A 23,552-nucleotide genomic window follows, 5' to 3' on the forward strand; every position below is an offset into this window, starting at 1 on the left:
ACAAAGATGGTTGAGAGCAGAAAGGGGACTGGTAAATGGGAATAATGCCCTCATCCCTTCCCAGCAGCAAAGAGCTGTTAAATTGCCTCAGATTGCCATATGAAAACTTGTCAGTGATAAATGTCTACGCTATGGGGTATGAATGCGTCCCTGTGTGTTTTCCTTAGCACTCAGAGCATCTGTGTGAGTAGCCAAGTGCTAAAACAGCCATAAGCCCTAAAAAAATCAATTAAGAAAATACTAACAAAGGTTGAAACCTTTACTGTTTCCCTCTATCGTTATCTGTTTTTAACTAAGATAGAGAGCAGTGCCTGTTTGGAGAGACATGAATGAAACTTCATGGTGTAAGACATTCCTCTTGCCAAATAATCAGGCTTTTCTTTTCTTCCTCATTTACTCCTTAATACCACTCTTTGGCAACACTTAGACAGGAATTGCCAAGCTACCGCACTGAGTAGCAAAATGACTACACATGCAATGGACTGCTTAGTGAGACAGGTCCCCTCTTTTTCTGCTAATTTTATTAATTTCAGCAGTTTCTTTATTCATTTCATGCATTTTTTAATACATGGGAGCTGTTCACTTTTGCAGAACCATGGAGCACAGTATGTATATATGTGTTTTTATATGAGACATGAAATGATGAGCTAGTTAACACCCTTTGTATTTGGGCAGCAGGTTGATGGTCAGTTAGTTTAATTAGGATAAACAAGACATTGCCTAAACTGTGCCTGTACTTTGTCCTAAAGTCTACATTTGCATCACTTCAAGGACTAAGGGAAATATTGCATTGGTTGTATTGCTGTGAGACTGTAAAACATAATTTACCATATGAATAATTTTAAAATGTTATAGCATGCCTGCAAATGCCCCAAGGAAATAAGAAACTAGAATGATTCCCATACAGCAGCTGCATAAGCTGTAATTCAGAGAAGATGTATGACCAATATCTCTACAGGGAGGAGATTTTATCCTCAACCCATGTTGTAAATCCTGATATGCCTGCACACACCATACCCAGAATTTAGGATCATAGGATGGGATCAGAGGAGAGCTGAGCAGAGGCCTGTAGGTGGGTGGGGTCCAGTTCAACCTCCTACTCAGTGGAGAGTGACCCTGAGAGGTGCTCAGGGCTTGGTCCAACCAGGCTTTGAAAATCTGCCAGGATAGAGATCACACAGACTGTCTGAGCAGGTTGTTCTTATGCTGGGCTTTCCTCATAATTGAGATATTTTTGCTTGTTTGTTTGGGGTTTTTTGTTTGTTTTGGTTTGTTTTTTGTTGTTTGTTTTGTTTTGGTTTGGTTTTTTTTTTTTGTTATATCTGGGACATACAGGGAGCAGTAACTCTGAACCCCTTTAGGGAGGACCTAAACTAAACAAAATATTTCTTGTGCTTATACACTCTACCAGTCTCTGATATCTCGGAGTTAAAACTCCCAAGATTCTGTTGGTTTTGTTGGGATATTTGTACACTGGGGAGAAAAGTCTGGGCTGGTAAATCTGGAGAGAGGGTCTGTGCATGCAGAGAAGGAGCAGAAGTTGTGTTAGTGCAGCAAATACCTCGACCACATGAAGCCCTGTGAAAGGATACATACCTCATAACCCAAAAAACCCCCAGCATACCCCATTTTGGCATTGTTGCACCCCAGAACATCAGGCTATTGTGCCTCTGGAGCTGTTTTATGAGCCAGAGCACTGGCTGAGCCAGGAGCTGATCCCACCCAACTGCAGCAGCATGGTAAGAGGAAGAAAAATGTCTCTGTAAAAGAGCACTGTGAGCCAAAACCACAGACCTTTGCTAGGCTTCAGTAAGCAGCTAACAGCAGTTGTACACTTCAATGCTTTGGGAAAGCTTATCTACAATAACCATCCTGAGTATAATTCAGTGTTTAAACAGCCTCACCCTGCCGTGGCAGATCTCTCGGTGGGTTAATCATAAACACAGGCAGAATCCCTATGGCAGCCAAAGGATGAAGACTGGAGTGTCTGGCATGTGTGGGATGAGTTGTTGAAGGCCAGCTTGACACCAGACAACAGGAAGGTGCAGGAGATGGAAGGAAAAAAGCACAGGTAATGTCTTTTCTTGGCAGTGAAAATGTAAGACATCTGCAGTTAGAAAAAGTAAGGTTTAGGAATACCTAGAGACTTAGAATTTCAACATTAAGGTGCTTGCATGAGGGTTTCATTTAAGTCAGCAAGTTTTGTATTATTATTTTTTTGGTTTGAAAGTCTTCAAGGGAAGATCATGAATTCTACCAAACTACAGATGGGAGGAGATGAATGTCTCTGGCAAGTGTATTTTCTTGTGTCTTTAGGTCTTTCCTTTCTTGTCCACTGTTTTGTAGAATTTTAGTGTCTTCAGGATCACTCTGGTTCATACTTGGTGTGCACTGAGCAGCAGTGCAAGTTAAGAGAACAGAAATCCCTTGGAGCACCCTGGTCCCGGGCTGTGGGGCTTGAACACAGAAGAGTTTCTGTGTCTGCATCTGTTGGCTTAACATAACTGGTACCTCTCCCTGTAATTTTGTAATTCTGCCCTGAAGAAGTACTCAGAAACAGCACTGCTGTGTTTCATAGGTAAATATATAGTTAGATACATATATGCATCAGTTTATCCATTGAGAATGTCTTTTCATTGCAATAGGATGCATCTAAAGGAAAAATATGACACCTAAATCTTTTAATGCCCAGGTGCAGCAGCTGGAAATAATCTTACTTCTATGAAATTGATCTAATTCATGAACTGGGGATTAGCTGTAGTTTTTAAGTGCTTGTTTTTCATAAGGAAAGATTACTGTTTTTTTGCTGAAAGAGAACAGAGGAATATGTGGGTGTTTGTGTCTTTGAGAATATGCAAATATATATATGTGCATATATCCATGTTTATTCATATGTTTCTGTATTTCTGTTAACAGTAACATTATTTAAATGGGATATCCTGCTTGTAGCATATATTCCTGTTTCTACCTTCTTTTGCAGTAGAGCTGAATGTGGATCTAGAAAACAAATTTTGCCTTGGCTGTTGGAGAACAAACCCAGAATTTTTTCATGAATTTTATAGCATCTCTACAGACTCAGAGATGTGGAACTGAGACCAAAGTTTGGCCAAAGTTCTCAGAGAATTTGACTTAGAATTTTATATAGTTTATGTAAATAGTAAATAAATGGTAGTATTAAATAAATTTAATGTAGTGACAAATTTTAATTTGTGCCTCTCCCTAAATTCTAGGACAATTACACAAAGATTTTTTGTGTGTAAAGAGAAAGTAATATTTTACTTTAATGGTTTGCTTCCTTCATTGAAACAATATAAGAGTATCTACCTAAAACTAATCTAGCATTAGCTCTAGTAAGATTTATATAAATTTTTCAATTTCTTCTGCTGAAATGTATTTGTTCTGCTGAGATATATATGTGTTTTCAGAGTCCAAATAATTTAATATTCTATGGGACTGATCCTGCAGACAAGGGATATCTCCATCAGAGAAGAGAATTTCTATTTATTATCACATAGATATTTGTTCTGCATTACTGTGGAATACCTTTAAAGATAACAAAAGGGCTTGTCACAGAAGAAAGGCAAGAGGAGGCTGAGTGGGATTACTGGGATTAATTTTAGGTGTTATGTTGTATCCAGGCTGCTTGATGTCCTTGAGGGAAGTGTTCCTCCTTAAAACAATTCACATAACACCACATAAACCTTTGGGGCTAAATGCTCTCTGGAAAAGCCTGTCTGTCTCCACTGGTCTGCTAGGAGGATCCTGCCCACTAGTGTGCAGTGCGACCAAACTCTCCCCTCAATCCCAGCAGTGGTGAGCATAGTGGGGGCCTTTATTTCAATTTTGGAGCTTTATTCCTGTTCACTACAGCTCAGCAGCTCTGTTAGGGACTCCAGCACAAGGAAACGCAAAGCGGTTGTGCTAAGGATGAAAAGGTTTTGAAATAGTGGATATGGAAAATAACTTCAGCGATATATTGATTTCCTCTTTGAGTCATACAAATACCCTCAGAAAGTTTGCAGACAACACAAAGCTGCAGCTGGGTCGCCTGAGGGGAGGGATGTCATCCAGAGGGGCAGGCTTGCAGAGTGGGTCTATGTGAACATCATGGAGTTCAGCAAGGCCAAGTGCAAGGTCCTGTGCATGGGTTGGGGCAATCCCCAATATGAGAACTGCAGAATGAGTGGGTTGAGAGCAGCCCTGAGGAGAAAGTCTTAGAGATCCTGGTTGGTGAAATATTGGACATGAGCTGGCAATGTGTACTTGCAGTCCAGAAAGCCAAGCATGTCCTGGGCTGCATCAAAAGAAACCGGGCCAGCAGGGGATTCTTCCCCTCTGCTGAGCTATTGTGAGAGCCCACCTGGAGTCCCCTGCCCCCACTGTGTCCAGCTCTAAAGCCTTCAACAAAAGAAAAACTCTTGGAGAGCATCCAGAGGAGGCCATGATGATGATGGGGGCTGGAGCACCTCTCCTGTGAAGAAAAGCTGAGAATTGAGGTTGTTCAGCTTGGAGAAGAGAAACGTCAAGAGGGACCTTATTGCAGCCTCTCAATATACAGAGGGCACTTACAGAAAAACAAAGAAAGACTTTTTACCAGGGCTTGTAGTGGCCGGACAAGGGGTTTTAAACTGAAAGTCAGTAGGTTTAAATTGGGCATAAGTAAGAATTCTTTTGATGAGGGTAATGAGACACTGGAGCAGGTTGTCCAGAGGAGTTGTAGATACTCCAACCTGGGAAGTGCTCGAGACCCGGTTGGACAGGGCTTGGAGAAACCTGGTCTGGTGAAAAATGTCCCTGTCTGTGCTGGAGGGGTTGAGCTGAATAATTTTCAAAGTTCCCTTTCAAACCAAACCAATCTACTACTCTGTGATTCTGTGAATAGAAGATTAATATTTCCTCTGTATGTTTATATACAAAGGGGCATATTAGTAATTCCTCCAACAATCTTTCTTCAAATAATAATCTGTATCTTCTTTCATGTTTGTTTGTTTTTCTTCTTCAATAAATAGTCCTGGTAAAATATGAACGAAATTTGATGCAGACCTGATTCCTCACAAGAGGATCAATTTTTATGTGGAGACAGGCTCCTTGCTAGACTGCATGGACAGGTATTTTTGACCAGCCATTTCCATCTCTGACACCAACAAGGCTTGTGAGCATTGCAGTAACTTGGCTGCTTCCAAACATCTTGAGAAATACTGCAATAGCCAAAAGAACTTGGTTCAACCAAATGTGCTTATTTTTGACAAAGTGTGACTCATATCCCAAACAGCAAACTCCTTTGAGTTCCACCCGGTGAAGGGAGGATGCTCTTAAGGACATTGATGAGATGGGAATATTGACATAAAGATATGACTGTAAGCATTAGTAGTGTTCTAGACATTTTATACAGCCTTTATTTGAGCAGTTTCCCTCTAGCAACAGGGAAACAAAGGAGTAATACTGATAAACAATGGTATATTGATGGCTGTGGTAAAAGGAGAGAGAGAAAATGTTTGTCCAGAACTTTCAGACCTTCTTCTATGAAAGATAAAACTGTCTTTGAATTAAAGGGTGATTTTGTAGAAAATCTGGACTGGTCACATACTTTCTTTTTACAAGTTTGGATTTTCTGGTAGCAAATGGAACCCAAGTTTCCATTTCTAGTTCAGTTTAAAGGCATTTTGCAACATCAGTGTGAAGCACATAGTCCTGGTTTCAGCTGGGATACAGTTAGTAGCTGGTACAGTGTGGCAAGATTAGGATTTAGGATTGAGAATAACGTTGGTAACACACTGATTTAGTTGCTCTTGAGAAGTACTTACACTCTGTCAAGGACTTTTCACCTTCTCACACTGCCCAGCCAGTGAGGAGTCCGGAGGTGCACAAAAAGTTGTGAGTGGACACAGCTGGGACAGCTGACCCCAGCTGATCCAAGGGACATTCCATACCATACGGCATCATGCTGAACAATATACTGGGGGAATTGACTGCAGGTGTGACCTGCTGCTCAGGGAGTGGCTGGGCATCAGTCAGTGAGTGGTGAGCAAACTGCATTGTGCATAATTTGTTTTGTAAACAAAACCACCACCACCACCACCACCACCACAATAATAATAATAATAATAATAATAATAATAATAATAATAATAATAATAATAATAATAATTATTATTATTATTATTATTATTATTATTATTATTATTAGTAGTAGTAGTAGTAGTAGTAGTAGTAGTAGTAGTAGTAGTAGTAGTAGTAGTAGTAGTAGTAGTATCCTTTTTTTTTTGTCCTATTAAACTTCTTTATCTCAACAAAAGAATTTTCCCTTTTTTTCCTGTTCTCTCCCCCACTCCACTGAGGGGCAGTGAGAGAATGGCTGTGTGGTGTTTGGCTGCCTGCCAGGGTAACCCAGACCACACATGCAGTGTGGCACTGATCAGCACTTCCAGAGGGTCACTTGGTGCTGGGTGGCAGCAGCCCTGTGTCCCACTCACAGCCTTTGGAGGCTCCCTGGGATTTCCACAGGCAGTTATCCTCATGCTCTATAAGTAATTGTTCAAGGTGTTATTTTTTTTCTGTCTCTCTTATGACTGGTTCAGGGCTGGAGCATAAAGGAGTGTATTTGGCCTGGCAAGGCACAGGCTATCCACAGTGGAAATCAAGTCACCTTGCAATGACTGCTGTCTGGACCAGAGCACAATTACTGCAGCAGCTATTCCATAAAATATTCCCTTTAAATTTGATATCTATGGAAATGCTGAAGGCAGCATTCACTCTTCTGGCTTTCAAAAGATAGCCTGTTATGAAGATAATCCTCTGAAATCATATTGAAGATTAATTCAAAAGTTTTGCAGAACAGGAGGTTATTCTGGAATATGTGACTGGTAAACTCTAGCATTTTACAGCTCCACTGAGCCAGAAATAAGAGTCCTTTGCACTTTAAGATAAGTGAGATATTCATCCTGTTTCAAGAAATGCCAGAATAACAAGCTGCTTGCCTCTTTATCTAGGAGCATCCTCTTCATTGGTCAATGATGATCTTTTCACTCATTTGGACTGGAACTGTGGTAGGGACAATAAGAACAGATTTACAATGGAAGAAGAGATCTAAAAAGAAAAGAGATCTAATATTGGCAGTGTGGGATCACAGGGACATAGGAAGTGAAAAAGTGTTGTCAGTCCATGGGCAATGCAAAAATCATAACTTTAATCTCACATGTAGGCATTTGTAAATAGAAAACTGTATTATGTGCTCAAGAATTGTTAGTAGATTTTGGTAAAACTGGGAGAGCAATGTGCATTCCTTATCCTCCATGTTTGCACACCAGGACTTCTGCTACTGGGTGTCTGTACTTGTGCTGGTAAGGTGAGCTCCAGCCTTTCTGAGGCTGGAATAAAAAAGCAGCTCTGTGCCAGGTGTAGTGACTTCAGAGCTGCTTTGTGCTCACAGCTTTTTTGTTCATGGAAACCAACCTGCTTGTCCTCCTGAGCAGTGTTTGAACTTTGTGTCTGCTATCTCACTGTGTGTGGGATAAACTGGGATGCTGAGCACTTCTCTCAGCTAACAGTCTGGTTTTGTTCCTGTGTCAGAAGGGATTTATTTGGGATTAACACTTCCCTGCCACTAGTCAATGGCTGTGTTCCAGGGCAGGCAATCTACTGATAAAGCAGAAGCATCTTTGCAAATGTCACTGGTTAATTGACATTCACAGTATATCTTGTGTCATTACTGGAGTGTGATGACCCAGACAGAAGTCTTGGGGCTATATTGGTGGGCTGTATTTTTTGGTCATGAGCCCTGATAGCTGTACTGGGCAGAGGGCAGAGCCTTGTTTGCCCATCAGAGCATGTGAGAGCTCGCAGTGCTGCTGTTGGCACTGACAGGGTTTGGTACAAAATAGGGCAGCCCTAAGTGTGTTTCATATCCATGGCCCAGGCAGCCTTCTATAACCAGGAATGCAAGGGAGGGAGAGGAATTAAACCACTGTGATTTAACTCATACACTGACAAGAGACTAACCTCTGACTTGGGATTGACGACCACATCCAAAGCATACATAATATTGTGGGCCAAGTGCACCCAGGTGGGATTTATGACTCCTCTCCTTTTCTAGCTTCACAATAATTGTTGACAAATCTTGCTAATGGACTTTGGAAAGTCAAAGACTAGGTATATTGTGAGTACTGTAAAATAACAAGCCCCCTGGGGAGAGGTAGGTTGCCCAGCTGAGCTGCAAAGCCTGGGCTGAATACTAAGATCTGGCATGGCCTGGAAGGGTTGAGCCCCTGCCTGCGAGAGATGGCTCAGCAAGGGGTGCTTGTCTGCCTGGCTTCACAGAACAAGGCTTGCTCGGGAACAGTTCCTGCCCCAGGCTTGTTTTAACACTCACAGGGCACTAAATCAGGTCTCATCACTGACTATAGGCAGATTACAGACCCCTCCTGGCCGAGCTGGCACTGAGACTGCTCTGTGACTTGGCAGCTGAGCACGTTTCTTTCACAGACCAGCACAGCCCTGGGTCTGTCACTGATGCTTCATTACTTCTGCAGATACAGTAATTTTTATGTCTGCAGTAGTAGAACCCTGGGCATTAGCAGGGTCTGAGTCACTTTGTGCTGCCTGAGCCACGCTGCAACACCTGCTGTACAAGCGAGGAGGTGGAAGGGGAAGCAGGGGCACAGAAACCTGCTAGCAGCTGCTCATTTGTCTTGAGCAAAGCTGGGATTACAATTCAGGGCTCTTGAGTAGCACTCCCTCCTCCCTTTTATATGACTTTATCTCCCTGAAATAAATTTTTTTAGTAAAGCAAGTGCTAAAAGATTGAGTTAGGGATGGTATCAGAACACTGAGGTCCCCCTGGGCAGGGCACTGAATGGAATACTTCACTTCCACAAGCACACATCATATTTCTCAAAATTGAAATGCTTTCCTTTACATCAAAGCATCCATCTGTTCAATATTCAGGAAGAAATTCACACACTGAGGGTAATCCAACAGCATTGTCCCACACCAGCCAGGTCTTGCAGTGGTCAGCTGGTTCTGCCTCTCCATCCCTGTGTGACCACCTTGCAACCTGCTCCCCAAAGCTGTAGGAAGCACTGGGGAAATGCTCTTGCTATGGCCATGTACAGCCACTTCCATATCTGCACTTCTCTGGCTCTTGGCCAGATTTGCAGCATCACTTCCAAAAGCCAAATTCTGCTCTTTATACTTGGCTCTATTAAACCCCTTTGTTTCTTTTCAGCTGGATCATTAGTTAGATGATTCTGTATTGGTTTTGACATATGTATTCTGCCCTGAAAAATTAGAGAAATCCCATTTATAGGGCTACCCAGTCACTGAGAGAACACACCAATTTACACCTGCTGAGTGGACAGCCCATTTAATGTCTTTTTCTAACCAAGTATCACTTCCTCCAAAAGAGGTTGCTCCAATGCTTTGAGGACCCCCTGTCAGAGGACAATTTATGCTTCTTGTTCTCTGACTTGCCACAAAATGAAGTCACTGTTTATAGCTGCTTGCATTTGGCAGCAACACGCCCAGTTTGGTCCCATCTGGAACCATAGAATGGTTTGGGTTGAAAGAGATCTTTAATGGTCATCTGCTCCCAATGCCCTGCCATAGGCAGGGACACCTCCAACTTTGTTCAGGCACCTGTCCAGCCTGTCCTTGAATGCAGAGATGGGGCATCTACCACCTGTCTCAGGGGAACAAAGGGCACCCGGTCCCTCAGGTTCTCAAAGGTGATTGAGAACAATATTCTGAATCCATTAAACCATTAAAGAAACCAAACACAAAACATGTAAACATGTGGATCACTAAGTGCCCAGGATAGTTAAGAGGAACCATTTTGTCCTCAGATGCACCAGCCCATCTCTAGAAATGCCATGGTTTGATCAGAGCACTTTTCAAACCACTGAAGTCTGACACTCTTCCCCTGGGACAGGTAAATCTTTAAAATCCATCAACTGAAGAGACCACTCAAAGCTACACAGCTTTATTGATATGGCAGGAATGAGGCTGGAAATAGACTCTGTATCTTGACTTTCTTCTCATCCCTGGCCTTCCACTGGGATTGAACTTAGCCCAGGTCTGGTCTACTTGTTTTATGACAGGAGAGGGGCTGAGTCACTTTTTTAACATGTTGACTTATTGAAAACCTCCCCTTATGTAAGCTTTGTATTTCTTGACACTCCTGAGTTGCCAAGTATCCCATAACTTGGTGCTGGGCACAGCCCTCACCTTGATTTATCAGACAGCTCAGAGAAACACCCACTCTGTAAATACAAGGGAGTTTCTGTTCAGCCTCAGATTCATAAAATGAACATGCCAGAACTTTCTGTCCCTCTGGTCCTGTGGCACAGAGCAATCCACCAGGCACACCAGGCAGAGGGACTACTGTCCTGTGTGCCTGGCTGGTGAGCCGAGGCTCACAGCTGGTGCAGGGCTGTTCCTGCTGGGTGAGAGTGGGAGATGCAAAGCTGAACTTTGAGCATGGTGGGAAAAATATTATTTTAACAAATATTGCTGAGGCTGGATTTACTAAGGGAGGGGAGAAAAGGGGCAAGGCTTGGGAAAGTGTTTCCCCTCAGGCAGTGATTTGTGATGTGTTTTGTGACCTGTGATGGGCAGCTGGTGAAGGCAGGGTTCTTGTGGGGCTCTTTGCTGCTGCTTTCCTGTATGAGCACCACAGCTGGAAACTGCCCCCTTTAATAGCATGCTGTTAACCACCTGGTGACATTTCACTTTTGGCTACCACCACCCTGAAGCCTGTTCTCCCAACCATAGGGACAGTGCCCCTCACCCAGCACTTCCTGTGTGCCACAGCAAATGTCAGGACTGTTATGGTGACGTGTTTCACTGTCTTTGATACAAGGGCCGGTAAAGACCAGCACCCCACTGCGTTTGGGTCAGGGTGTGGTCACAAAAAGTCTCAGAGAGTCTCACAGGGTCTCTGAAAGTCTCTGAGGAAGCCTTGAAGACTGTTTAGTTTCACTAGCAAAGGGTGAGAGTGATGGAATTGTCAGTAGTGTGGTCATACAGATAGGAAGGATCACATGGTCTGACTTCTCTAATTTAATGTCTAGCTTCTGCATGGCACCCATGGCTTTTCTAGTGAATAGTAATAAATGGGAAGGGTAGTTCCTGGATGAAGACTGTCCATTGCACCATGTGCTCTGCAAACATGACGATTTCAGAGTATGCATGGATACACACATGGAGCCTGCTGCTGCCCTACTTGTTGCACAGCAGTTCTGGAAACAGAAACTGCAGAAAACATGGGCTGAAGTTGCACCTGGTACATGGTCCTTACAGCACCAAGAACAGGAGATACCACCCTCACAGCCTTTCCTTGCTCTTACAGTGCTCAGTTATAAAACAATCTGTGAGATTTCTTACCAGCCTTGCCAGGCTGGAGGCACACAGACTGAGGAGCAGTGTACATGTTTACATCCACTTTAAAAAGCCCTGTTGGCAGCTCAAGGCAGGCATCCCATATGGCCTGAAGGCTGATTTGCACCTCTTTACGCACTGAATCCTAACTGTTAAACTTCATAAGTCTGAAAACATTTCCTATAGAAAATGAAGCCGTCAAGGCAAACTTACTCTCTACTTTGTCCTTCAACAAAGTGTCAGAAAAGAAAAGAAAAGAAAAAGAAAAAGAAAAAGAAAAAGAAAAAGAAAAAGAAAAAGAAAAAGAAAAAAAGTAAAAGAAAATAATTAGGTCAGGGCAGCTGCTGAGTAGTCATCTCAGCTTTTGCCACTGAAATGCTAATTTGAGTCCTCAATGCAGAGCCACCATGTCCAGCTGAGCAAAGGGGATGCTGTTGGATTATTTCAGGTCTTATGGGAAGCTTTGCCCAGTCAGAAAACAAGCTGTGTGAGACCGGGATGGTGTAAGGGGCTTGCAGCCTGGCAGAGAAGCTCTCTGGAGAGGTAAGCAGAGTTTGCTTGCCTGACAGGATGTTGGTGAACAAAACTGATCATCCACTGAGTACTTGGGTGCCCAGGACTCTCTCCCTGACAGCTTTCTCCTGCAGAGCTGCCAGTTCTGCGTATTTGGTTGCAATTTCTAGGGCAGGGTAGTGAAACCATTCTGTGCAGGTCATGAATAATTTCTCAATTCAGCCCTGCAAGGGAGAATTTATTTTTTAAATTTTAGCAGACTGTGAGCAACCCTTCCTCTGGGGTTGCTGAGGTCTAAAGGGCTCCCTGACCTCTCCTGGTGTTTAGGATTTCATCTAGGAACAGGGTGCTTTAAAACCTCACTTTGGGGAAAGTGCTTTGGAATGGCTGTGCTGTTGGGGTGTCCCAGGGGACCACACCATGCTGTCAGCCCAGTCTGCCTGCCCTGGGTGTGCTGTTATCTGCTATTATCCATGTTCCAGTTCCTTCCTTAGTGTAGCTCCTGCTTTCTAATGAGAAAGTTATTGAGCCTTTTAAGAGAAGTAGATAGGTAAAGCAACAGTATCTGCCTGTGGCATAGGCACATCATTACCCAAAACTGGGAAAGACAAGATAGATGAGAAAAGTAAGAAAAGAAACTGAAAAGTATCCCCAGAAAAAGCCAGCACAAGAACTCAGGGCTAATTGCAAAATTCAGAACAATGAATGAAAAAAAAAGCATTAATTTTGTGCTCCAGTGGAGAAAAGGGAATTCTGCGTATGCTTTTTAAAGATACAGGAGCATATGAGATATCTGATTTAATTACCATTTCTCCTTTGAGCAGAGAAATCACTTAAGTCAAACAAGAGTGTGATGGATGCTGGTGAAGGGCAGGACAGCTTCTGGACAGCTAGGCTGGAATCTTCTTGAACAGAAGAAGAGCAAATAAGCCTGACCTTCAGAGGCAGCCATCTCCCCAAATTCCACTGAAAGAAACAAAAAGATAGAGAATGTTGACCCTGGTTATCACTTGGGTTAAGCTGCCTATTGTAGTTTAATTTCTTTGCATTTCTCAAATCAGCAAAATTACTGATACCTCATGTGCTATGGGTACTTTATCACTGCAGGGATCTTAATGATGTATTTTGGAAATAATGAATCCTTCTGCTGGGGTTCAAATGCTTAATTCCAAAAGTGTCCTTAACGAGATGTTCTCCTCACAGTAATAGAGTGTCCTCTTTAAAGGCCAGCTCCCATCAGACAAGGTTAAGAACAATGTGAAAACTGTCTTTGGGAAGTGCAGAACAAAAGTGTTCTTGTGCCTCTGTAATTTGTTCTCAGCAAGGACTGAAGTATGTCCAAGAGGAAATGTCAAGGAAGCAGATGTACTTACAAGACTGGAGACAAGAGCTGTGAGTAATATGATGGTTTATTAACTAAGAATAACGATATTAAACCTTTGAACTGGGGAGGTTAGAGGAGTAGAGGGGGGAACCACAATCCAGAGCCTTGTACATTGAGCTGCTATAGAGAGAAGTTAGGCAAGCCATAGGCAGAAAAAGAAAATAGAGAAAAAGAAATTATGTCCTTATTAAAAAAGAAGTGATTGTGAATACAAGAACACTTTAGATAGGCCTATTTTTCAGAGAGTGGTTGCTAAGACTGTCTGAAATCTAAAGTTTTCAAGGTGTTTTGGTGGGTGTGGTAAGCCTGCTGGCCTCTTAGCTCGGAGCTGTTGTTCAAGAGCAGGGCATGGCTTCCACAACAGACTGGCTCCTGCAGATCTCTGCAGAGCAAGAGGAGTTAATGTTTGCACTGAGATAAATCTTTGTTCTTGTTCAGTGTTTACCAGATTGACTAACCAGGCACCACATTTGCTACCAGCAAGAAGCAAACTTAAATGCAAATAGAACAAGAGGACACAGCCTCAAATGTGACTGGGGAGGTTTTAGACTGGATATTTAAAAAAATTTCCTTACTGAAAGGGTTATCAAGCAATGAAACAGGCTGCCCAGGAAGGAGGCTGAGTCACCATCCCTGGAGGTATTTAAAAGAGGTGTAGATGCAGCACTCAGGGACATGGTTTAGTGGTGAATTTGGCAGTCTCAGGTTAATGGTTTGACTTGATGGTCTTAGAGGTCTTTTCCAGCCTAATTGGTTCTATAAGCTGGGAAAGCCCGTTCACAATGTAAAAGGTAGAGACTGAAAGAAAAACAGCAGGATGGAGCCCTCAACAGTGGTACCTCAGGCCCACAGGTAGGTCCCTTAGGAAATTCTTCCAAGGTTTAAATTAAATTCAGCTAATTATAGCTGAAAGACTTTTTCTTGAAGGAAAAGAAAATCAACAAGTCCTTTAATGCTTGTTTTATCTGCTCCTGGAGGGTGTGATCTAGTCTATAATGCCTTGTGCTGTCTTTAATAATTTCTTACTGCACAAAGTCATGGGAAGTCTTTCACAGTTCAGCAGGTGAGGGGTCAAGATCCCTGTAGAGGGAGTAAAGAACTCTAAGAGGTGCAGGAACAAAAGAAAGGACCACTCTGCATGTAACAACTGCATTCTTTATTTTGTAGGCCTGTGTTAGTATTTAGTAGATCTGTTACCCAGCTCTTGTGTATTGACATGAGAAATGTCATTGAACATAACCCCTAATTTGCATCTGTTCAGGATGTGGCTTCCTTGTTGTCGTGACTCATGATGCATAAGGATGCTAAATGTCAATACAAACTCACTGGCTTTCTGCAGGAGGGACAGGGTTTGGAAGAACTGAGGCTGTATGTGCCAGGGGGGATGGCCAGTGTTTGCAGAGATACCATGCTGTGGTGCTGCTCTTCCTGAAGCCTCCTGAAGTTTGGAGTTTTAGATTTGTGGCAGAACAGTGCACAATTCAAAAGCTCAAATTATAGGTTGCTCAGCGGGCATATCAGTATACCTGGTATTTCTTTTTCTGCATCTCTGGAAATAATTTTTTTTTTACATTAAAATGCTGAAAAGCATGGAAGCAACTCTGTCAAACCAGTTTCTGCCTGCCAAGAAAGGCTAAAGTTGGATTATTGGAAGTACAGTTTGTGAAACTGGTATGAGCAAGGCCCTCAGCAGTTTCATACACTTAGAAAGTTTCTGAGCTGGATGGATATCAGACCCTCTGCCCACAAACTCCATAAATGGGCCTGAAATCTCCTTGAATTCTCTAACTCAATGACCTTCTTTGCAATGTGTGGTTTACACGTCTCACTGAAGAACACCCCATTTGTTCACACCCTCATTTGTTTTAAACTTGTTGCCCGCTAATGTCATTGAGCACTGTGGTTTTGTGGTCTGGGGAGTGAAACTGAGACACTCCTTTTCTATCCATCTTTCCATGTCACTCATTATTTTATAGCTCACTTCCAAAGAACACTTCAGGTGTGGTTAAACAACATAGTAAGCCCAGATGTCTCTCAAAGACATGGGGATCACATGAGACTCTGATAATTGGGAATGAATTCACCTTCCTGCTCAGGTGTGCTCCAAGAATGGATTTGTTCTTTCACTATCAGCCTTTATGCTGGATTAGGTATAATTTTGGCAAAAGCCTATGCTGTATGCTTTGATCATTCAGACAGAAACGTGATAATGAACCCACAGCTGATTCAAATCCATGCCAGGTGACCCAGCCATGCATGGATTTGGTATTCATGATCAGGGAATGACGAGAACAGGAGAAACATCCTATGAAGTCAGATCCCATATCCATCTAGCACTGTGCTCTTCTCCAGCAGTGGCAAAAGGATGGGTGAGATTCAGTGAGAACACATGACCCTGGGCACTTTCTGCGTCCATTCTCCTTAACATTCAGAACATTTTTATCATGAGTGTTAATGGGTACATTCCCGTCCAGTCCTTTTAGTATTTTCAGTCTTGTTTCATCACATGCATGCTCATTCTAGTGTTGTGTGTCATGCTGTGTAAGAAGCAGCTCTGCTTTCACCCAGTTTGCCAGTTTAAATTTATAAAATTTCATCCTATTCCCACTCAGTCATCTCCTCTCCAAATGAAGAGTTACAGCTGTGTCAGTCTGTCATAAACTCACTTTTCCCACCCTTTTTCTGTGCCTTCTCTAACCTTGCTGCCTTATTTGAGATGTGGAGACCAAAGCTGCACACAGAATGTGAGATGTTAAACTGATTTATTCTGTGATCCTGTGTAATGACCTTGTGTAGGTTCACCAGAGCTGACACTCACTCCTTTCTTTCTGACACCCATCCTGACAGCACCCAGCACAGTCTGGATGCTTTTAACTGATGCTGCACACCCAGCTGCTAATTCAGAGACCACCAGGGATGACTCCAGGACCATCTTCTAGTGTTTGGTAACCAGCTCAGCATTTTTCAGGCATGCTTCATTATTTTTACCTCACTGTACCACCTGAAAAGCTCAAGCTACTATCATCTCTTTCTCAGGCTAAATTGACTCTGCCAGGACCCTCTTTTGATCACACTTCAGTGTTTTCTCTGCATTGCTGAGTTTTAGGTTCCTTTTGAGATGGGAAGACAAAGCAGCAAGCTGTAGCCAGAATGCAGTAATTTCATGGCATAAGAGGTTCCCTGTCATATTTTTATTTAATTTCTTATGCTTTCTAGTGGCTGATTTCAGATTTTGACGGCTGTAGTGCAAGAAACAGAAGTTTTACACAGAAATATCCCCAAAGACATCAGAATTTCTTCTGACTAGCTATTTTAGAGCCTGGTTTTGAATGCACAGAGCCAGCGTGTAACTAACTAATCCTGACCACTGTATTGTCAACTTGTTTTGTCACTAATCCTGACCACTGTATTGTCAACAAAACAATTTTGTTTTCTTATGGAGGAGATATTAACAGCTGAGACAAGACATGTGAAGTCACAGTGTCACATAGATATGAAAAACCCCAAGATTCAGAGCTGATACCTGTGGCTGCCACAGCTGTTTTTTAAATTGCAGCTTGTCATACAGAATTCTGTATTCACCTTCTTGAAGAGCTGAAGCTTTCCTATTGCAAATCCTTGGACCTGTCAAAACAGCAGAACCAGGGGGAAATCAGGAAAAGTGTAAACAAGTTAAGACAGCTTGTAAAAGCTCCAAGCTTTGAAAGAACTGTATCAGAAATAATAGAGCTGGGGATAAAGGCAGGTTCTTTGCTGAAGCAGGATGAAGGTTCTGACAGTATCCTGAACGAAGCAGCCCTGCACTGGGAAACAGAGTGAATGAAATGAATTAATTGGTGAAGTCTTCCCTTAACTTCTATAATCCTGAGAAAAGAAGGCATGAAATGAATACATTTTAACCACTCATTAAGATTTTTTGGCTTTCCATATGCCAAAGATCACAGAATTTATTTTATTTGGCCCTCCTTGATAATTAAATGCAATAAATTTCTTCTCTGGGACTTCATTTATTATCCTAAATTACATACTGTCTTAATAAAAAATGGTTGTGAATTAACCAACTGTGCTTGTGTGACTGTTTTAGATTGAGTAGACTTTTCATTTTGAAGCCACATCTTTGTATTGTAATTATATTTTATTCTTTGGAAAAAGGGATTTAAGTTATGAGATAATTTCCTTGACCAGTATATATTGTGGGAGTGTTAAAATGAGCCAAGAGTCATCCCTACATTTCAGGTTTGTTGTTTCTTTTTCTTTTTCTTTTTTTTTTCATTTGAAATGAAATGAAGCAACATTTTTATAACTTAGAGAATGTGTGTTTATTTAATGGAAATTAGAACTACTCATGTGTAGATAATTATTCACCTAGTGCAGTACTGTTTGATCTACTGAAAGACTCTCTTGAAAATGAACTCACATTGAAAGAAGTGGAATTTTAAGGAGTTGAATAATAACCCCACCAAGACATCTTAGAAAATGCAAATAACAAAATCCAAAGATAAAAACCCACCCATCAAATTTTATGTTCATGTGTGGGAAGGCAGAAGTATTTTTCCCTCTTTCTTCAGTTTCTGCTTCCTCAGCCAAGGCAATCGCTGTGCCCATGGCTTACAGTCTTGAGGCACTGGAGCTGGCTCAGAGCTGAGGTGCACAAACCTTTGATCATCCCTGAACTAAATAATTTTGATGGTTCCAAAAGTTTTGCTAAGACTGCTGCTTCCAGGGAGGAAGGGACTTGAGGGAAAAAGCAGGGCAGCTGCTCCAATAGGGACTTTCTGCTGCCAAGAGCACGCTGGCAGCTCACTCAGCCTGTCCATGTGAGAACTGGATGGTCTTGGGAGATGTGCTGGATAAAACAGGCTTTGTATCTGTGTCTGTCCTCTGTGTGTGCAGATCTCCCTGATTTCTTTCCTCTGTGCCCACCAGGAGCACAGCTCACACACCAGCACAACAAAGGGCATCTCAAGGCTACAGAAATGGAACTTGACGATGCCTTGGTCTAATGTAGCTAAGCCCAAGTCTGGGTTTTGCTTGACTGAGTTCTGGAAAACTGCACAGAGAGGGGGCTCTGAGGAAGGGACAGAATCCCCTCCTCGAGCTACACATGCCTGTGTTTAAATGGCTCAGTTTATTCTTCCAGCTTCATAAGTGATGGAGAAGTGTTTTCTGCCACCCCACAGTGAGTGCCTCGAGTGAGGCAGATAACCTGCACCCTCCGAGTGCGTTTTCTCTGGATGGCTTGGAATCATTCCCACAGCAGGAAGGCAGTTTCCTCTTAAAACAACTCTTCAAGCACACAGACTTCTCAAAGATTTTGCTGGAAGAAAACACTAAGTTTAAACAATGTGGAGGAACTCTGAGGTTCAGTATTAGTAAGTCATTTGAACTCTCATGCTGACAGCTCTGAAGTGGATATTTTTTGCCAACTTTCCTTGAAATTAGACTGCAAATTGCAATTATTTGATATCTAAGAGAACATTATGCTGTACAAGAAGCGATCACAAAGCTTCTGTGATGATGGGGCAGCTTAGATGAAAAAAAAGAGCATGAAAGCAAATTTTTGAAAGCTGGACACTGCCATGAATGAACCTTGACAAGAGGAGAATGAAATTTGTGAGTCTTTTTTTTCAAGGTATGAAAATTAATTCAGAGACCCAGTGCACCTGTGGCACTGATAGGAGGAAATGAACACTTGTTTTGCCAGAGGTGCAAATTCAACATGGTCTGAGTACAGACAAATGCTGGGGTGTGGTTGATGTCCCATTCTTATTTACTATTTATATCATAAACTAAGGTCCATATTGTACTGTGCATATGCAAAAAAGAAAAAGTTCTCCTAACTTCCGATTTTTTTACAATCCCCATGTGAAAGGAGCTGGGACTCTCAGTCCTCTTTGAACTAAGAAATGCTCTTGATTAGCTGAGATGGCTGATTCTTAATTGCTTCTAATCAAAGCACTTAAAACAGGAAACCTCTTTGTAGCCTGTAAGAATTCTTTCATCTGCCTTGTCTTTGGGCATGAAAGTGCTTTATTCTATCTCAAATTAGCTTGTAGGATTCAGTAAGGAGCAAAACCTCTATTTGTGCATTATGTAGCATGTGGGGGTTAAATCTTCACTGAAGTTTGTGAGTAATACCTCAACGCTACCAACCTCCAACCTCCCCACAGGTCCATGACAGGTGAATGAGTTTTTCTGCACCCAAGTCTCTCCTGATTTCCCACGTTTGTGTCTCACTGATAGCCAGGAGGTCCTGGGGGAACACAGGAGACATTTCCTCACTATATCTTTGGGGTTTACCTAGAGGTGGCACAAAGTTTTATGCCAGGTTTAGGGATACAGATGGGTGTGGATAACTTTGGGGTAATTCTCAAATCTGGTATAACTGCATAGAAAGTCCAAATATTCTCTTGTTAAGATTTACACCATCCTGGGGAAGGAGGGATGGAATAATTTTCAAGTTTTCAGCAATTGATTGAATTTATGTCAAAACTGCAGGGGAAAATATTTTATGGAAATCTGAAGAAAGTTAACTTTTTTTATTCCTTTCATGAGAACAAACTGTCTACCACAAAAAGCATATCCACAGAACACTTCCAGGAAGCCTAGCTGGTTATACTGAGCAGTGTGGATGTTACCCATATGCACAGTATTAGGGTGTGTGATGGGTTTTTTCCTCAAGCCAGGTCTTATGAGCTCTCAGAGAAACCTATCACATATGAGATAGTTCTGCTACCTGGAATGGCATAAAATCAGATGGATGGCTTCTGAGGTAGTGCTGGAAACCAAAAAGTTTTAATAAAAGCTCTCAAAATAACAAAGCTCTTACGGACAAAACTCAAGCTAGGGGCAAGAGGTTTTTGCTCTTGCTAAAACACTTCACAAAAGCAATTTCCTTTGTTCTCTCCTTGTTCTAGTGAATTACTTTTTGGCTAGGCATGACTTTTTGGCTTCTGTGCAATTGGCAGCCCTAGGTTTGAGGTGAAGTCCTAAAGGTCTTATGAGGTGTCTTTTTACCAAAACTGAGGGGAGAAACTTCTGGATCTTCTTCCTTTTTAAGAAGACAGAGGATAATTTGGTTACTTGGTCAACAGAGGGCACATTCCTACAGGTGTGCACCCCGACACTGGCTGACAAGTGGTTTACATACCAAAGTGATGGAGCCTGTTGTGAAGGATTGATTCATTCAGTTCCATGAAAACTTTATTTACGTAGTTTAGATCCTTACAGAGAATGTTCTCTTTGGCAAATCCTATGTACAGAGTACATCACCCTGCTCTCCTGCTGAACACACCCACACTCTTCTTTCCCATAGCTGAGCCTTGCAAGTGACCTGTGCTTGCTGCCTCTCTGGTGCTGCCGAGGGACACAGCTCTGCATGGTTATCTTGGCTGAGGTAGCCTCTGGGGTCAGGGGACAGGGGTCAGGGACACATCTCTGCATGGTTATCTTGGCTAAGGGAACCCCTGGGGTCAGGGGTGCAGGAGAGCTCAGATGCAGCTTGATGCCATTTGTGCCCAAACCTCTGTGCTGAAAACAGACTGAAAACCTGAGACTGAAATGTGGTGAACTTCAAAGATGGATTTTGCTCTTGGCACCATGCAGTTATTCAAAGCTTGGCCAGTTCTCTTTCTGTTACCCTGTGGCACCTTCTGCAGTTCTGTCTTTAAGCAGTTTCAAATGTTAGTCAACATAAGAATCATGGAAGACAGCCCAGTTAACACATCAGGCTTTATTAATGGCCTTTCCTGCAGTCACCCTCTGATTCTTGCTTTGCTTGAGGCCTGTTTTTGTCTGGGTGCTACATTTCCACTCATATTGATCAGATTTTAGATTCTTTGGCACAAATAAGTTGTACATTTTATGCTATTCTATCCCTACATTGCTGACATTCCTCTTGGGCTGGCCAGTAAACTTAATTTGCTTGCTCTGAATACAACCTTTAAACATTACCAACTTCCCTTTCCAGTTTTCATTATCTTTTCCTCCACAGCTTGAGTTTGCAGATGATTTCAGATGTTTGAGCACTGGTCACTATCAGATTTACTCAGCTTGTAGGTGCCTGCTTGTTTTGGCTCATTGGACTGTGTGCTTCTGCAGGTAAATTTTTATACCTACAATAATTTAGGCAAACAAATCCTCTGATGACAGGGGGAAGAAAATTTGCTGAATGTTTGTCACTGCATGCTTGTGGCCAACAGAGAACCTGAAAAATGCTGCTATTATATGAAATCCTTTGTGTTTTCTTTCACCATGTGGTTTGTTTGTCAGTACCGTTAATAGCACAAAGTTCTCAAGCAGCATAGGTTGTTTCTCCCTCTGAAACCTGTGGCATATTTATTTTCTTGAAAGAACTGATGCTGGGCAGAAACACACCTCTAACACAGCTGGAGGAGTAACTCTTGCTCAGGCTTGTTCATTGCTTTGCTGCTGAAGGGGAGTGAGAACCACCTATATTATGTGATGTATGTGCCACTGATACTGTGGGTGTGGTGGGTATTTACACAAATAGTATTTACACAAATGACTTTATCTCAGTTCAGTAGAAAAATGCTTTTGTTCTGGATCGTCTAATCTGCCTTTTATCTCTGGTCTTGTCACAGGCATAAGGAATGAGCTACATGTGTGGGAAGTCAGTAGATTGGAAACTTATCTTTGATTTCCTTTCTCTGCATCTTGCCATCTTGGTTTGAACAGAAATTTTGGCTCTTGTCACATTATGTTTGCCTGTACATGGCGAAATTTTAAAAAGAAACTACATTAGATGAAGCAAAAAGTCAGAGCTTTCTCTCATTTCTCTTGTTTGCTGTCGATGAAAGGAAATTCAGAATATAATGGTCTTGCTATGAAATCAAAATTCCCTCTTAACAAATCCTTGAGTTAAATTAGAACCCAGTACAGAGAAAGGTTTGAAAACACTGCACTGATCAATTTTCTTTACTTTTTCAGAAAGGGGCTGTTTGCTGGCATGAAGCTGAAGAAGAAGAAAAAAGGCGAGAAAGGGCTGACTATTGCAAACAAAGACGCATTGGGTAAGACTCATAAATCAATATTTCAACAGGGATGAGCAGGTGGTGGGGATTATATTAGATCTGATTTCATGTGAACTCATTTGAATTGTGTCTCAAGGCTTAGCATTGATAAAACAGGCAGTAAACTCCTTATCACTCCCAAATAAAGAGAGCTAATTCTTTTTGCATTAACTGTTTCATGAAGTTCACGTTCAGATTCTGTGAGTTCATACTGCTCTATCTGGTACAGTAAACTAAAAATGTCAGCCTGCCTCTTACCATAGAGAGATGGCACATTTTTGAGGTTTTTTTTCCTACTTTACATGTAGATAATTTACTACAAGTGTGTAACTCCTCTGGAAGTTCTGCTTCTTTTAGAAGCCATAAATACACAGCCTGCATAGGGCTGGATGGGCTGGCTCAATAAAGCTGGCAGATTTACTCAGTAGTGTGTGTGTGCCTGTTGTGAGTGCACACAGGGTGAGGAGAGTGGCTGCAGCCACATGGATATGGGAAATGATTTTGCACAGGAAGGGAGCTGCTGCTGTAATCAATGCTGCTCGATACAGACCACAAGAATATCTCTAACTGGAACAACCAAATAGATAAAATATTCAGTTCATGATGATGAATTCACTGCTCTTTTCCAAGTGAGCTTTTTGCTCCTAGAAACAAGACATGGGTTTTACTTCCTTGTCTGTTTTCTTCATCAGGTGATCATGATGAGGTTGCAGGTTTTCTCCACGACACTCTTGGAAGACAGGAAGAGGCAGAGGAAGACCTAATGAACAGTGATGCTCTCTCCAGTGCTTTTGAACCCTTAAGCCCAAATAGGAAAAGGTATTCCTTCATGTATCTCACCTAACATCCCCCTCAACATCTTTTCCAGATCCCTGTTTCCCAGGAAGGGCATTACCCATGAACAAAACCTCTGACAGAAAATCCCTTAGCGGTGATCCCTTCACTCCTGCTCTCCCACATGACAGAGTGGAATGCACTTGTCAGCTCAGAGATATCACCAGATGCTATCCAGTGCAGGGAGAGGTTGAAATGATCCTGAGGGTGCCTCAACTGTGCTAAGGAGCTCTGCTAAACTAAACAAGCCAAAGGGAGCAGCGATGTCTATAGCGAAGAGCTTGTGTACTTGTGCTTTTCATACAGGAGAGGAATGCAGTCTGGGGAGGAATGGAGTCAAGTTTGATGGGATCAACAAGTGAAATCATTGCCATGATAGGTAGCTGCACTGGCTTGTGTGGATGCAAAACATTTCC

General features: G+C 42.2%; 1 protein-coding gene across 1 annotated transcript in view; it reads left to right on the plus strand.

The window, feature by feature from the left end:
• Positions 1 to 1,743: 1,743 nt before the first annotated feature.
• FER1L6 (fer-1 like family member 6) overlaps positions 1,744 to 23,552 on the plus strand; it is an 83,663-nt gene continuing 61,854 nt past the window's right edge. The window contains exons 1-3 of the mRNA XM_038162824.1: positions 1,744 to 2,071; positions 22,220 to 22,302; positions 22,995 to 23,121. Of these exons, the coding sequence (XP_038018752.1) occupies positions 2,052 to 2,071; positions 22,220 to 22,302; positions 22,995 to 23,121 (230 nt within the window). The 5' untranslated portion in view covers positions 1,744 to 2,051. The remainder of the gene's footprint in view (positions 2,072 to 22,219; positions 22,303 to 22,994; positions 23,122 to 23,552) is intronic.

Source organism: Motacilla alba, chromosome 2, assembly GCF_015832195.1.
Source record: "Motacilla alba alba isolate MOTALB_02 chromosome 2, Motacilla_alba_V1.0_pri, whole genome shotgun sequence".
Lineage (NCBI taxonomy): Eukaryota > Metazoa > Chordata > Aves > Passeriformes > Motacillidae > Motacilla > Motacilla alba.